At 41.7% G+C, this 17,594-nt stretch overlaps 1 protein-coding gene across 1 annotated transcript; it reads left to right on the plus strand.

The window, feature by feature from the left end:
• Positions 1–296: 296 nt before the first annotated feature.
• Positions 297–16,126, plus strand: Shisal2b (shisa like 2B). Its single transcript, XM_028885119.2, is given in 4 exon segments — positions 297–795; positions 798–840; positions 5,233–5,390; positions 15,392–16,126. Coding segments are annotated over 4 exon segments (480 nt in total). The 5' UTR covers positions 297–650; the 3' UTR covers positions 15,526–16,126.
• Positions 16,127–17,594: the final 1,468 nt, after the last annotated feature.

Below are 17,594 nucleotides of genomic sequence, written 5' to 3' on the forward strand. Positions count from 1 at the left end.
TTTCTAGAAGGTTCTCACTTTCTTTTCTGCCGTCTCTTGCCTTTTCCACGTAGTTTAGGTCAACATGGGGCTGCAGCTGTATGTTTTAGGTTTTTGAGAGAATGTTGTTGCTTGGCTTTGAGCACCTCATGCCCTCATTACGCTAGTCTAAGGCCTCCTGGATCAGTGGTCAACGCAGGTAAAGCCTCTTATGAGCCAGGCTCTATTTGCCTTGTCACTGGGTAAAGAAAGATGACACTTAGGGTGCACCTGTGTAGACTGCACCCATGTCCACCTCTGCTGTTCCCGCTAGAGAGATCCTTCTCATGTGGTGTGAAGACTACTACAGGCTGTGGATGAAGAGCCTGAAAGTGGAGGGGAGTCCACAGAGAGCAAAGAAAACAGTCGGAGGGAGAGGCAGAGGAGGCAGAGGGCCGGGCCACGCAGAGAAAGGGACCACTCAGCGACGAGACCCAGCGACGAGAGCAGAGCGCTCCAGCACGGCGTGGACAGCGGGGTGGCGGGGAGAGCCGAGGGGGCGCGGAGGCTGAGCGCCCAGCCCTCGGACCCCCAGATCGCAGGAGGCGCCTAGAGTCACCGGGGCTTGGGACCGCACGGTCCGAGCGCACATCGCACGCACCTCGGGGATCCTGCGCGCACGGCAGCCGGCGATGAGCGAGAGCAGCCGCCTCTGCTCGGGCTACTACAGCCTCAACCGCAGCTTCGTGGAGCCCTTCCAGTGCCCGCGGCGCGGCGACGGGGCCGCGCTGCTCTACTGCTGCGGCTTCGCAGACCTCAAGTACTGCTGCAGCGAGCCGGCAGCTACTTCCCCTACAAGCACAGCTACATGTGGAGCCTCAGGTGGGCAGGGCAGGGCAGGGCGGAGGGCAGGGCGGGGCAGGGCAAGGCAAGGTGACCCTTCCGGACCTGGGAAAGTGACCAGTGGAAGACACAAAGCTGGGATGGAGAGGTCTCCCAGTGCGTGCTGTATTCGGGTTCTTGTGCCAAGGCATCAGGCTTCTGAATGGTCACTCTGCAGGGCACCCTGGAGACCAGTGGGCACCCTGTGCATCCCAGCCTACCTCGGGGACCACTGCTTGCGCGACAACCTGGAGGCTCCACTAACGAGACTGGAGGTTTTACTTCCTCTTTAGGTGTTTGTTCATTTTATACATTTGAATGGAAAGGAGGCTTCTTTGGAACCCCCGGGTTAAGGTATTAAGGACTAGAGGAGTACTCAAGTGTCACTGGGCAGCTGGAGTCTTTAAAGGTGTGTGTGTGTGTGTGTGTGTGTGTGTGTGTGTGTGTGTGTGTGTGTGTGCAGGTGCATGTCTACAAACTGGGCTTAACAACTTGCTCTTCTCAGAGGTTCGGACAGTGTCACTGCCCAGCCAGGCTGAAGACGAAGAAAGAGCTTGAGTTGCTCTGACTGCGCAGGCAGCATGGCCTTTCTGGACACCCTTCCCTACACCTGCACCATTTGACCAACGCTAGACGTCAAGAGGCTTTACTTTCAAAGACACGTCTTTCTTGCTTCTTTTTCCTACAGTGGGGCTTTTCCTTGTTTCTGTTAGTGTTATGCAGGTGTTTTCATGATGAAATGCTCCGCTTCAAAGACAGCAAACTTTGACACTTTCAACTTGATTCTTTTCTTTTGTCTACAGAATGAGTGGGATCCTATTATAGAAAAAGAACTTCCATTCCCTCCACCATAAATTGTGTGTGTGTGTGTGTTGTGTGTGTGTGTGTGTGTGTACAGTACTATTGCTCTGCTCTCTCATCATGATCCAGAATTTGGCATACATGCCAGATCAACAGCAAACTTATTTTTTTAGGCAATAGAACAGATAACTACTTTTCTATATTGCAAACTTCAATAAACTCTCAAAAAGGCTGCCTTCCTTCTGGGAAGTCAACGGATCAGGTGGCTCTTAAGGAGAACAAACTTTGGCAGAAAATGATACCAACTTATTCACCATAGATTATTTGCAGGAAGAAGTGATGTTCTGCCCTATTACTTGGGCTTTTCAAGACTAGCTTGGTAATCCATCTGTGAGTGGTTTGAATGGCAGAAGCACCTCCAACGGAGACGGGCAATGTTCAAGTCAAACTCAGTTGGAAACGGTGCCCAGGATCTTCCGATCTCCCATGGTGGCAGGCAGAAGAGGCCATAAAACCTTCATAAGGTTTGTGAGAGCATGAAGGAGGGACAACCTGCTGGGGTCTACCTTCATCAGTACAAAATGAACAGCTAGTTCAGTGTCAGGGAGACAGAACAGTCACATTAACTAAGGGCATCAGTCGGCAACATTGAACCAGGGTTTCCTGTGAATTTCTGAGCCCTGAAAACACCGCAGGGAGGTAAATTTATTAGAGCTTCATTCATCTTCTATTCTTTGCTCTTCACTGCTAATTTAAAATGCTCCAAGTGCAAAAAAAAAAAAAATGTTACAGAGGTGTGGTAATATACTGTGTACCCTAATAAAATTTCCCTGAAGATCAGATAACAGAACAAGCCACTAGATTAAACATAGAGGCCCAGCAGTGGTGGCACACACCTTTAATCTTAGCACTCAGGATGCAGAGATCCGTCTGGATCTCTGTGAGCTCAAAGCCACACTGGAGCACATGAGATTAACTCAGTATAGGAGAGAAAACAGAGCCAGGCAGTGGTGGCACACATTTTTAATCCCAATACTGGGAAACACACATGCCTTTAATCCCAGGAAGTGATGGCTGGGTGGAGAAAGGTGTATAAGGCATGAGGAGACAGGAACTAAAGGCTTTTCGGCAGAAGCGTCCCTGTTAGCTAGAGGCTTTTTCAGCTGGAGCCTTTCGGCTGAGAACTCAGAGATATTGAGTCAGAGGATTCGTGGAGTTGGCGAGGTGAGCTGTGGCTTGCTCCGTTGTCTCTCAGATCTTTCAGCACTGACCCCAATTTCTGGCTCCAGGTATTTGTATTAAAAGACCATTCAGCAATTCATGTTTCACAGAAGCCACCAGCGTTGGTATTGAGATTGCACAGCTACCAGAGAAAGACAGCCGTAGCTACCTTGGGGCGAGTGAAGGTGCTGTGTAGGAGAATGATGGCGTGGAGAGGATGGCAGCTTCAGACGCTTTCCAAGGGCTGGCAAAGCAGCTGCTCTGGGAAGCCAGGAAGAAGGATGATTCTCCCTTTTCAGTGCCTGTCCTTTCTTTTCTTCCCTCCTCGTCTAAACCCCTAAATTCAAAGGGTCCCCTTCAGTAGCCTTTGCCAGGACTTCAGAAAATGAGGCTCATTGGGCGGGGCCGTTCACGGGTGGATGCTGAATAAGTGTGTGTGGAAATGACCAATTTAGGAGACTCCTTCCTGGCTCCCCATCTTTACATGGAAATCTGCAGGCACATATGGAGCCATGGCACAGCGTTAACATGTTCTTTGGGTTTCCTCCAAATTGTGTATTGTTTTAAAAACCTTGAACATTGAACATTCATGATGTATATGCTAGATTTCATCAGACTGACAAATTTTCACTTACTAAATCACTTTTTTTTTTTTTTTTTTGGTTTTTTTCGAGACAGGGTTTCTTTGTGTAGCTTTGCGCCTTTCCTGGAACTCACTTGGTAGACCAGGCTGGCCTCGAACTCACAGAGATCCACCTGCCTCTGCCTCCCGAGTGCTGGGATTAAAGACGTGCGCCACCACCGCCCGGCACTAAATCACTTTTTAACCTTGAAAATTATTTTCAACAACCAGGTTCTCATTTCAGGAGTCTGTCCAAATACCTCACCTATCTTCTTTGTGCACAAAGTGATACTAAATGGGTTACATTCTCATGTGTCTGTGTCTAGGAAGGTGGAACTAACCCTCCCGGACACAGTTTGCAGGAGGCAAGGTACGAGGGTTTCTTTCCTAATCCTATTAGAGGAAAGGGTCATCAGAATGGCAGCCTCCAAGTTCAAATACATAACTCTGCTTGGACCGTGACGTAAAATGATCTAGTCTTCACTATATGCAGGGCCGGTTGGGGCAGAGTCAATGTTAATAAACCAAGCACAACAATCTGGAACTTTGGCTCCATGTTGCCTATAGCTCAGGAGACAATCTCTTGTGTGCAAGGGTGTTTTATCTCCTCAAATCAAGGCAGAGTAGAGTAAACAGCCTGTCACCTTCAATACTGTTCATTCTCTCAAAGCAGTGATGCTCCAGGCATCCCTGATCAAATTCTGCTCCCCCACCCTGCCCCTGCTACCTCCTTCCTTTTGATAAAAGTCAAGCTTGCCAAGGGCCTAATCCCTGAGAGAAAGCAAAAGCTTGAAGACAAGCCAAGAAGATAATAAAGACTCTGATCATTATTTTTCAGTGATGAGCATTCCAGTTGCTACAGGCAGATCAATTGTGAGTTAATTGGTGTTTACCCTCATCTGTTGAATATTTTCTACAAGCTAAACACACGTAAATACTTATTCACAATGCTATGGGGAAACCAACTGAAGTCTGCTCGTGAATAGCCTAACATCTAATTATGGCTGTTTACATAAGACTCAAGAGACATGCGTCTGCATACAGTTCAGTGTGGCGCTGGCTTTTCAAATTCCCTCTCTTATTTAATGGTACCAAGTGCACAGGTTTTATGAAAACTGCTACTTCAGTGTCTAGCCATATGTGTAAGCACATAAATGAATTGCTCCAAATGTGGTGCAGAGAAAAGGACAGGAAAATCTCAGACTTGGAAAGTGAATTTCATGTACATTCTGTGAACAGCTTTCTTTTAACTAAGGCCTCTTCTCTTTTGCGATGGTTGTGGTTTTTGTATATGAACACATGGTGTCTTTCATATCTATCTCTAAGTGAGAAGTCTTACATCTCTGATAAGTGTGTTTCCTGACTCTTACGGAAGCAAGTATTTTCCTGTTTATCTTTCGTTTGTGAAACTGATCGTTCTAAGGTGTGGTATTAATTTGATTAACTTGACTAATTGGACTGGGGTATTTATGATGTCCCTAGAGAAGCATGCGACCTTTGACCTGTCTCATAGATGCCATACTAGTAATAACATGCAAACTTTAAAGGTCCTGAAATACAATAGACAGACTATGACAGGAATCCGGGATGGAAATTTCAATCGTTTACTGTCTGTAGGAAAACAGAATTTGACTACGAATGAGTGAGAGCAAGAATGAACACTGGTGTCTGGTCCTGAGCACTGGCATCTCTGGTCCGACTTGAGCACACAGCAGTTTGGATAACATGGCGTCTTTCTGTTTCCCCAGCATCGGAGCTCTGGTTGGACTGGGAATCGCTGCCCTTGTTTTGCTCGCCTTCGTCATCAGCGTCTGTGTCCTTTGCTACCTATTTCTGTACACAAAACCTCAACGATTAGACAACGGCCTCAAACTTCAGCACCTAGAGGCAGCTTCCACCCTAGAAGGTAACCCGAATCTACTGTTTGTAATCAGGTACCTGTACCATATCTCAGCTGGGGGACAGGGCGCACTGTTAAGAATCAATGCTCTTTAAAGGTTCCGTTTACCGTGTATCCTCTCAAGACTTCACGTTGAATCAGCCTTAAGTGACGCGATACTTCAGGGGAATTGTGTTCAAGGAAAACTAGCAGACTGTAAATGCCCTCGTGGGAGGCAAGTCAGGGGCCAGTACCTTCATTTCGATGTATTTAATTCCCTTTTAGTTATCAACATGTATCCTCTTGAAAAAAAATTACATTTTGGTTTTCTGGAGGAACCTAAGACATCAAGTACATAAAACAACAACATGCCCCGTAGGACACTCTTGGTACTGCTCTTGACACTGGTCCGTCAGTAGTCAGACAGGCACCTCGTGTGAAGGGGACATCTAAAACCATTCAGAGGTTTGCAAAAAGCCTGAAAAACAAGTAGAACGTTCCTGGTTGTTGAATAGCCTACAAACTAATTCATTCTATTGGTGTGTGTCTATGTGCACAATGTAACTATAAAGTGGAAAGCAACTTTTATGCATCATTTGTGGACTCTATATCTTCCTGGTGTTCCAGTCATAAAGCAGTATATAGATGTCAGCTGCTATTGTTATAAAACTATCAAGATTCTGTGAAAATTGATTTCTACTAGTGTATTAGGAAACACCAATCATGAAATTTTGAAATGTGTGTATGCAGAATATATTTTAGAGAATATGTAGGTAATAATACATAAATTTAGGATCTATGATGACATATTTAGAATAGCATGTGAGTGTTTATTGCTTCCATTTAAAAAGGAGAATCTTTCTTAAAATACGAAGGAATTCTCTGCGCATAGGCTGTATTTTAACTGAGTGATGGAATCTGTCAGGTTTATAAAGTACCTGCCCTGTGACCTTATCAAATATGTCACCATTACCGTGTGCCTGCATTAGCTGCAGTCTCCTCTGAGGAGAAGAGAAGAAACTCCCCAGTCCCTCATGTCCTCTTGTCACAGTACAGCAGGACAGATCCCTCTGGAGTTCTCTTCCCAGAGCACTCATAACGAGGGGCCAAACTGACAGTCTCCGAGCTGAATTTAGTCCAAGTGACTTTGACCCAGTTTCTCCACAAGCACAAGCGTGCGATTGATTGGTGATTCTCACATCATCAGACTGTAAAAGTAATTATTGTCTCATTTGCTTAGATGATTGAAAATCATGGGTCGGAATCTGTTCTCTGCCCAAGAATCACCTAGGGAGGGACCATGTTAAAAACACAGCTTTGCTGGGCAGTGATGGCGCACGCTCTTTAATCCCAGCACTTGGGAGGCAGAGCCAGGCAGATCTCTGTGAGTTCGAGGCCAGCCTGGTCTTCAGAGCGAGATCCAGGACAGGTACCAAAACTACACAGAGAAACCCTGTCTCAAAAAACACACACACACACACACACACAAAACAAAAAAAAAAAAAAAAAAAAAAAAAAAAAAAAAAAAAAAAAAACAAAAAAAAAACACCCCCCCCCTAAAAAAGCACAAAACAACACAGCTTCTCAGTCCCAGCTTTTCTGACAAGCACTTCTTCTTTTCCCTCGTCCTCTTTTCCTACTTTCCATCAGTAGTGGTCATGGCGAGACTATTCAAAACTAAGGCCCTCCTCAAACTCCAGTGTTTCACCAACCCTCTCGATGGATACAACTCTCCACCTTAACCTTTTGTGGTCAGCCTTCTAGGTCTTTCTTTTTCTAACCTCCTTTTCCAAACCACATTGAGCCCTTTGCCATTCCTTGAGCTTCTTGATGAGGGCCTTGGCACATGCCGCCACCATTTCCTCCAACATCTGGGTGACTTACAGTGTCTTTAACTCTTTCCTGAAATGTCCTTTTCCCAGGAGTTCCTCCTCACGCGCATTCTCAACTTCCTTCCTGCTCTTCCTAGTCAATTCCCCCCCCCAAGCATTTCCTACTAACAGACTACACATTTGACTTAACTATTATTTATTTACTTATCTATTTGTTGTCTATAAATTTCTGACATTCTGACTGGAAACTAAACTCCAGCAAAGTAAAAAGTTCTGTCATGTTTGTTCACGGTGATATCCCAGGTGCCTATCACACCCAAACATTCCTTGAAGGAATGGTCTTGACTAGTCTTACATCTCTGCTGCTCTCAGGACCGTATCTTGGAATCACTGACCAAGTACGGTCGTTGCTGCAGTCACTGAACAGGCATTGAGTGTGTCTTTTATGTAATTCACTGTGCTCAATCAAAGTGGTCATTTTTCCTGGTTTAGTTCAAGGACTATTGCAAAATTTCATTTCATGTTTGCTCTGTGAATCCAGAAGCAGAATTACTGGCATGTCAATTCAGATTTGGCATGTTTCTTGCTATTTAGTGGATGAAGCCAGTTAAGGCACTTCTTAGGACATTAGATGAGACTGCTTACTTGCAATGAAATCTCTCCAGTTTGTTCCCCACGAAAATGTTGTATCAAGGTAGCAAGTTAATTTAATAGACCTTTCCAGAGTCTGGATATTAAAATGCAGCATACAAAATTTAAAGTAACCAGTGCCTTGCTGTTGCTTTCAAAGGACGGCATTTTGGTCCTGTGGGTTGATTTTTTCTTTTCTAAATCATAGTGCAGAGCACAAAACAAAAATAGGTAATCTATTTGCTATTGGAATGGGTTCCTCTTGAATCAACCCTTTGAAATGATAATTAAACATTGTGCACTTTATTAAATATGAGTGTCCCATTCTTGCATCCTAGCAAAAGATGCTGTTGTTCAAGCTGTGGGAAAGACAAGTTAGGGGTATTATTGCATTTAGAAAAGTGTTAAAGATTAGAAACATAAGGAAATGTTTGCATAATTAATCAGGCTTGTAAGTAGTATATCTGAGGGAAAATTGATTTCACCAGTTACAAGCCTTTTATTTCAACACTATCTCCTCTTAAAAATGTATCTGACATTATTTTAGACTAATACCTAATGTTATCGCTTTTATTTTCTGAAATTCTGATTGCATAATTCCCCCTTCCCCTTTCCTGCCTTAAAACCCTCCCACATACCTCTCCTTGTTCCCTTTCAATGTCCTCTTTTTTCATTAATTGTTGTTGTGCGCACGCGCGCGTGCGCACACACACACACACACACACACACACACACACACACACTCTTAAATACATGAGTACAACCTACTCACTCTGTATAATATTACATTAACTATGTTTTCAGGGCTGAACATTGTCATTAGATAATCCATTGTTGTGTTCTTCCCTGGGAAAACTATTTAGATTAATTTGTATAGTGGAGAGTGTTTTCATTATAGGTAATTTGAATGGATCACACAGGAGGAACTGTGTTCCTGTACATATCACAATGAATATAGGGACAATGGTATAGGTCTAAAATCGGCTAATCATAGATTACAATGCCTGGACTTTGCCTCAGCCTATTTTCATTCCATGGTACTCCGATTTTAAATGTGTACAGCTTGAGGCTTTACAGTCTTTGAGTTGATCTTGAAAATGCAGGTAGGTCTCTTCTGGCCATGGCTACAGACATTAGTGGCATAACCTCTGTTGTCCACCCTGTACTGAGCACCTCTCACTGAGCGATTGGTGGCCTTTTACACTGTTTTCTTCTTTTTAAACTTTTACATTTTGGGTTATGCACTTTTCAAATGCCAATACTCAGAAGAATGCCATGGCGTGTATTGTTGTCTCTTGGACACTAAGTTGCCAAGCAAAAGATGCCTATGTGAAGACAGTCCTCACCATGAGGGCTCATTTCAAGGTTGTGGAGGATATTCATGGGGCCAATGAGGGAGCAGTCAGAGGGATGATGTCATAGATCATCGCTTCTCAAATGTTTCCATAGGGAAGGTCTTAACAGCCTTATCAGAAATGAAGTCACGGCCCCAGAGTTCTCAGGGCTAGAGTGGGAAAGGTTTGCCTTAAACCTTCTGAGTTTCATCTCTTAATTGTTCCTGTTGCTTTAAACTTTGTGGGTGTTTTCAACTGACTGCACAGTGTAAAGCTTGCTCTTCTCTAATTATGACATCTGTCACTCAGACCTAAGTAAAAACTGCTGCTTCAGGAAGATAAAGCCTGTTCACCCTGAGGGTTCGAGTAGGTTTGAGTAGGTCCTGTGGAGGGGATGGGGACTGATCAATGGCAGGGACTCTGAGAAACGGTGTGTCTGATAAAACATAGGAAGGCGGTATTAGGAGAACTGGTAGGAGCGATAATACAATTGTATAGAAATAACAAACACCCGCAAGCTGGTATTTGCTGGTCGCCTTGGAAAGGTGGAAGATAGAAATGAATAAAGGTAGGTAAATTAGCAGTAAGACACGGTTACATGGGCGGAAAAATAAAACTGCCTATGGAATACTGAGAGTATATTGGAGAAAAATCACATCATCATTTATTGTGCCCATGAGCGAAAGGAGTCTTAGGGTGACTTGAAATGGTTTTGTGTTTCTTCTTAGAAGATGCTCTCGATTCCTCAGAAAGGCAAGTTTCTTTCTGCTCATGTTCATTGTAGAAACTCTGGAAATCCTGAGAAACAAGCAAATGCTCTCAGCACAGAGGTGGAAGGTGTTAGCACCGCAGTAAATATCCTCCAGGGAGGTTTTTCTGTGTATCCCTAGATCACATAGAAAGCAAAGTGGGAAACAGCGGGACATGGCAGCCTAGGTCTGATCCCAGCACTCAGAGGGTGAGGCAGGATGGTCACAAGTGTAAGGCAAGCCTGGGCTATATAGTGGGATTCTTCATACAGTCTGTCTGTCTGTCTGTCTGTCTATTTCCCTCTCCTCCCTCTCCCCATCTCCCTTAAAAACAAAAACATGATAGTTGCATCTTTCTTTTCCAATAAACAAATGCCTCTGTTATCATTTAACCCATTTATTACTTCACAACGCACCATGACTTTTGCTGTTGATACAATAAGCATTTTTATATCTCTGCAGATTTACTGATGGTTAAGATTTTGCTTCATTAGTTCCATCATTGGTACTTCTGCATATTTTCTGAACTATATGACTTTTAAACTATAAAATCGATAGCACTTTCTAAGAACAAAGATACTTCCTCTTGTGTGAACCCTGCCCACACTCCAAGTCAGCAACCACAACACTGACACAGCAACATACACTCTGGGGTTTATATTAAACTTTTCCAATCTCAATATCTACTTTTTCTTATCTCGGATCTGGTCCAGAATTACATTTGCATCCTTTTATTTCTTGTTTCCTTTAATCCTTGGCCTTTCTTTTGCTTTTATTCCCTTGACAATTTTGAAGAAAAAAAAAGCCAGATATTTTGTGCAGTGTCTCTCAATTTCTGTTTGTCTGTTTTCTCATGATTGGAGAGAGAGAGCATACATTTTTATAAGAACACACGGAAGGTATAGTAGTATCAAAGTACCACAGACAGCACACAATCTTGGCTGGCCTGATTATTAGTTATGGTAACATGATTATAGTGAGGTATTTGAAACCATGAAAATATCTTACTCTATGAATTTTCGCTCAATCACTGATTGTTTTGACAACGGTTATTATGATGACACTTATAAATGACAATTTTCCAACTTCTTACAGCTTTTAAATTTATTATTTCATTGCTCCCCTGTTATTTTTCTTAGTTCTTTGTGCCACTGAAACAAAATAGTTTAGACTGTATAATTGATAAAGAAAAGTTAATTTTCACAATTCCGGAGGCTGGGAAGTTTAAGATCAAGATGACTGAGTACTGAGCACTGAGAGCTGATGTCTGCTTCTCAGTGAGTGCCATGATGCTGTGCCTTCTCACGGAGCAAGGAGAGACTGGGCAAAAAGAAGCTAGCTGGTCCCCTCCACCCTTTTTTAGGATTGCTAACTCCACATGGAAGGGCAGAACTCTCATGGTCCAATCACCTCCTAAGTTCCTCAGCTCTTAATACTTGCCAGTTTGATCTCATATGCCTTTTAGAGGAACACATGCATTCTAACCATCAGATTGCCCGTTCATTTTAATGTTAGCATGGACTTGTGGATTTTAAAATATTATTATTGTTGTTTATTTTGACCCATGAATGACTTTACGTTTGATCAGTGGTCATTTTTCATTTGATTTTTTTTAATTTTTTTTGGGGGGTGTATATGTGTATGTAGTATATGCACATTGCCTGCACAAGCCAGAGGGAGACACTGAGTGTCCTGCTGCATCAGGTTCTGCCTTCCTTCCTTCCTTCCTTCCTTCCTTCCTTCCTTGGATCATGGTTTGTCGCTGAAGCTGGAGTTAGGCTGCTGGCCAGCAAGCTCCAGTGATCCTCCAGTGCCATCCTCTGTAGTGCTGGGATTACAGCCATACACAGGACTTCGGCTTCTTATGTGAATGCTGGGATCCAAGCTCACATCCTCATGACTGCATAGAAAGCACCCCGAACCACTGAGACATCTCTCTTGCCATTAAACAAACTCTCTCGAATTGTATCCCATGCCTGTTTGCCCATCATTTTGGGAGCACTTTTTTTTTTTTGTTATTGTTCTCCAAGACATTTGGTACTTTCCCTGTTCCTCCACTGCAGCCTACCATTTCTTCAAGAAGCCTGGTTCATTTCAGTTGGTAACAGTGTTTATAAGTCAAGTGTGGATACCCCATATTTAATTACGGTACCGACTTCCACTTCTACCATTCTCTTCCAGATACATTGAACACCTAAGTATTTTCTTAGCATAAATCTTTAACAGTAGAATTCCTAATCGGAGTGTGCACATATATCAAAAGATGTGGGTATAGTATCTACCTACCCTCCAGAAATTACTATTTTACACTTACTTACTTTTCCACAATCTTTGTGGCTTTGAGTATTATTATTTAAAGATATCTACTTTATTAATTTCATAAAGAATAGCATTTTTCTGTTTGTTTTGGTTTGGTTTTGGATACAGGGTTTCTCTGTGAAATAGTCATGGCTATCCCAGAACTCACTCTATAGATAAGACTGGCCTTGAACTCGCAGAGATCTACCTGCTTCTGCCTCCCAAGTGCTGGGATTAAAGGCAAGCACCACCACCGCCTAGCAAAGCATAGTAATTTATTTCAAATTTATCTAATTAGACATTTTCATGTTTGCCATTTTTTTTGTGGCACACTGCTTATTTTTTATATATTTTTTCTATGAGGGCATTTATTCTTTCATAGATGATGAAGGTTTCCTTCTGTTGTATTTATATGTGTATGTGTGTTTAAAGCTTTAATAACTCTACAGAAGCAAAGTAGGGACTCTGCTCTTTTATTTCCAAATGAGTCAGCTGTCCAAATATCTAGCAGTCTATCTTTCTAATGTCAACATAAATGGTCACTTACCATAAATTGTTATATATACTCAGGTCTGTTTTTAGACTGTGTTCTGTTAAATTTTTCATTCTGGTTATTCTTAAATTATGATAGACTTTAAAATTATTGCATTTATATTATTTTAATGTCAACTCAAGAATCCATCTCCTTCCTTCCTTCCTTCCTTCCTTCCTTCCTTCCTTCCTTCCTTCCTTCCTTCCTTCCTTCCACCAAGCTTCTTTTAAGAATGTCTTGGCTTTTTGTATGTAAAGCTTAAGTTTCCAAATGAACTTTTGATCACACTCTAAAATTTTGAAACAGGTGATATTTTGATGGTTTTAGAGTAATAGATACGTTTGGGAGCCACTTTATGAAATACTTAATACTTGTGGGGGGGAAGGTGCTCAAAATTCATTAAATTGGACTGCTGACTCTACTTAGTAATACTTTATTTCACGAACACTTTTAAAGAATTCATTGTGATATTAGTGAAAAGGGGGATAATTTGGATTTAGTAGCATAAAAAGCCACTCATGGAGTCTCTTGGAAAGAGAGATAATCAATTGGCAAACTTCTTGATCACTGACTTAGCCGTGTCTGTGAGACTGCTCCGAGAAAGCCAAAGCTGACCCCACCACAAAACATCAGAATGACTTAGGGGTGTCCATTGTTTCCCAAAGCTATCCAGCTAGACCCGCAGCCAGGAGCTGCTTAGAGTTCCACAGCTTAGAAGCTAGGTTAAGCTGGATGAATAATGGCAGGAAAGCTCCACCACAGATCCGCCAGGTGGCCAGGAGACAGAGACCTGCAGGGGTCCCCGATGTTCTTTTTCTGTTTTGAAATACCTGTCAAGACCCAAGTTCACAATCACGTGATAAGTTGGTCCCTGAGGACCAGCTCTGAAATACATACAAGTTTAACTGTTAGTAGAACAAGTGTTTGGCATCATTACAATGAGAATAGGCAGAATGATTTTGCTTGATGAGCTGGATTTAAATTTTGCCAAAGGTCAAAGCTTTAAGGGCCAGCTTATGATATTCAGGATTAAAGGAAGGCTAAGACTTACATATAGTAGCCAGAATGAAACGAAATAAGGGTGGAAACACGAAAGCTCGCCACCAGGAACTGAAGGGGAGAACTATGACGGTGGGTCTTGGCAATTTGTACTCAACCACAGAAATAGGAATTAAATAAGAAAACCCTCCACGTGTAACAAATCCTTGGCAGTTCAATGGCATCACAGCTTTCTTACTTAAAATCAAATCCATGTTGTAGCCTGTGATAGAAGGCTTTATCCCTACCTGGCTGGATAAGAGATTAGTTTCTACGGGAAAAAAAAAAAAAAAAAAAAAACCCAGGGGAAACAGGTTGCTGAGGTGGGCCCTTCTCTTAAAATGGTCCCCAGAAGATGTTAGGGGACTCTGTCATCACTGGGGCTCCACTTGCTGTTTTTCTGTATCTGCAATTACTTTAAACTGCTGGAGGGAAACCCATTGAAAGTGCTTTTGAATTTTTACCGGAGTAAATTCTGGAGTGTTCAGGTGTTTACAACCAATCTTTCTTATTTGAATAGAAAATTGCTTTGGATTTAGAAGCCAACCTAGGAAATTGTCTTGATAAGCTAACGTGTTTAGAAGGATCTGGAAGCCAAGTGAATAATGAATCAGGGCTGGGGAATAAGGGCTTTTGCAAGTGTGCTAACGACAGAGAATTTTTAACACTGGAATGTGTTTGATAGCTGGACGACTCAAAGAGCACTAGGAAGTTTTGATGAATTCCTCCAGCTTTTGCCACAGAGATCCATAGTGGAAACCAAACCTGCCAGAACGGAGACAAGTCAGAGCATCCAAATTATTAGGTTAGAAATAACATCCAGAGATCCCCCATTGCTATAAAAAACAGAACCTGCACCGATGAAGAAGGGGAAAGGAGGCTTTGAAATTTTAACTCAAATATTATGAATTTAAATATGCGAGCATTACTTAGGAAATATGTAGGAGTCCAATAAACCGACATTAGGTTTTAAGTTTTCAGAACCGCCCCCCCCCACAACACCCCACACTGAAGCCTTTGTGTTTTAAATAAATGCTTATGTAAGATACAAGCACAGTAACAATCCACAGAATAATGATCCACTTCCCCTTTGTTAGCTCAAATGCTGGTGGGTAAAGACCACATCCCCCAGCCCTTGCTTATTATGGATTTATATACAGTGTGTGAATTGGATTGTGGAGTGAATTGGATTGTGGAATGAATTCTTTTTAAAAACTCACATCCAAATTGCTTATGGTGGCAAAGCCTTCGGATTCTTGAAATCATCATGATTGACTTTAATACAGTTTATTCTATTTATGTATAGAGTAGGGACAGTCACATTTTCATTAAGTGACCCTGAAATTGTTACCTCTTTATGAAATGTGTGCTTTTTCATAGAGGCATGGAGAAAAGATGATGGAAATGAAATTCGTATTCCTGTGACCGAGTATCTCTCTTTGCTTTCAGAATGAATGGCTCAAAGTCATTCTGAAAGGACTTGGTTCTTACCCATCAATACAGTATTTTCAGGATGATTTTCAATACTATTATAACAATTCAAGCACAAATGTTGAAAAGACAAATTCTGTCACAAGTTTGACTAATTATTTCATTTGGTCTTCTGTATTTGCAGGCAACTTAAATAGAAAAACCAAAGGCCTCATTTCAAATGCAGCATCAAATTCAACAAATGAGACAGTCTATGAAGCCGATGATGTAACTCAAGAAAAAACAATGGATACAACACAAATCAATATTGCTTATTAGCTAAAAATCCCTGTTTTAAAAGCTTACTGGAGAGATGGAACATTAAGAATAAAGAATGCTTTTTATTTTATTTGGCTTTTTGAGAAGGGTCTCTCTACATAGTCTTGGCCATCCTGGGACTCATTATGTGGACAGGGCTGGCCAGCTCACAGAGATCCGCCTGCCTCTGACTTCTGAGTACTGGTATTAAAGGTGTGTGCTACCACACCTGGCAAGAATGCATTTTCAATCAGCTTCTAACATTGCTTTTTCAATAATTGCCACTCACAAAGCAAGACCAGCTGCAGTTTTAATTAGCTCATTTATTTAAACACTCTCTAAGGTTCTGGTAAATGTTTTTGTGCATAAGTTTACTTTGTCAAGTTTCTGTATGACATGAAACTAATGCTATTTCTTCAAAATAAAGAGTTTAACAATGACAGAAAATGAACCAATCTCAGTGAAGCATAATAAATGGGTTTGTTTCATTATCATCATTTCACAGTTATTTGCTATAGAATATAACTGCCATAAGGGATAATAATGGGTAAGTAAATCTTGGGGGGACTTGTCTCATAAACCAAAGGCTCTCAATTCTCTTAGAAATCAATGTTTTTGAAGGATTTTTTTGGTAACTAGAATATATTACCTTCATAAAAGTTAATATTCAATGTCAAAGATTATCAGTGTATAACCTGTAAATGAGTACCTCCTGTATTTCGAGTATACAAGGCAAATCCTGTTGGTACATTTCCTGAAGAATGTATGTAATGAAAGTTATAAAAGAAGTAAGTTTGAATGTGAGCAGTAGGCTTGGCTGGACCTTCGACACACTCCCTGATGAAGAAGCCCACCTCTGGGTTACCCAAGGAAAAGCCACGCCCCCCACCACCTTGTACCAACTGATGCATCTCTCTGCAACTTACAAGCATTAGGTGCTTCATAAGTTGACACAAAACATTAAAAGCAAAAGGCTTTATTAAACTGCAGCTCATCTTAAATAGTGGAAAACATCTTTCAAATGATTTCCTTAGGTTTCATAAATATTCAGTGTAGTCCCATCTAATGCTACCATCTAACATATAAAAACGGTTTCAGCAGCTTGTATCTCAAAAGATTTTTCTTCATAAATATATCTATTAGGAAAATAGACACAGTTTTAAAAACAGAATTCAATAGAAAAAGAAGAACGAGAGCCTGTGTTACTGCACACCTCTGCTGGGTAAGGCTTCACAGCTGGAGATTTGTCTTTCAAAATGCGCTGAACATGGCTTCTTTAGTCTGATATCAAGAAGCAATACTTCCTGGTTCTTGTGCATGCAAAGCTCAGGGGTAGAAACTTTTCATCGCGTCTATCAAAATGATGGGCTTCTCTCAGGCTAGCAGTAAGTTTTGAGGGGATGGAAATATCTTCTTATCTGCAGTCTGGTACCATTGACACACCAATCTCAGCGGCTACTGGGCACCTGAAATGCGGCTGATGTAACGGAAGTGATATGTGTTTATTATTTTATTTAAATGATTACATTTGGCTTCCCTATTCAAATAGAATAGTTTCACTAAGATTTAAATATTAAATTGCTAGAGGGTAATTAAAGTTTGAAAGTTCAGACATTTTTAATTATAAAAATGACAGGTTTTGTTTTTCTTTTTAGATCAAAAAAGCAAAGAAATTTTGTTCATTTTGTGCAGGCTTTGAACTTTCATGGACACTTTTGATCTTTTCCAACAACTTTTTCAAAAAGAAGCCCCAGATGTTAGGCAGCAGTGGCACATGCTTTTAATCCCTTCACTCAGGAGGTAGAGGCAAGTGGATCTCTGTGAGTTCGAGGTCAGCCTGGTCTACAGAGGGAGTTCCAGGGCAGTCAGGGCAACACAGGGAAACTTTTTCTTAAAAAACAAAAAGAGGGGTGGGGAGGAGAAAGAAGAGGAAGAGGAAGGAGGAGGAGATAGAAAAAGGAAGGAAGAAAAGAAAAAAGCAAGCAAGAAAGAAAAAGAATGTGGGAGACCAGCTCCCACATTTTACAGGGTTCCTATGAGGAGGAGAGAGGAATAAGGAATTTGTAGCTAGAAAGATAGCAGAGATGAGA

The sequence above is a fragment of the Peromyscus leucopus genome, chromosome 11 (assembly GCF_004664715.2).
Source record: "Peromyscus leucopus breed LL Stock chromosome 11, UCI_PerLeu_2.1, whole genome shotgun sequence".
Classification (NCBI taxonomy): domain Eukaryota; kingdom Metazoa; phylum Chordata; class Mammalia; order Rodentia; family Cricetidae; genus Peromyscus; species Peromyscus leucopus.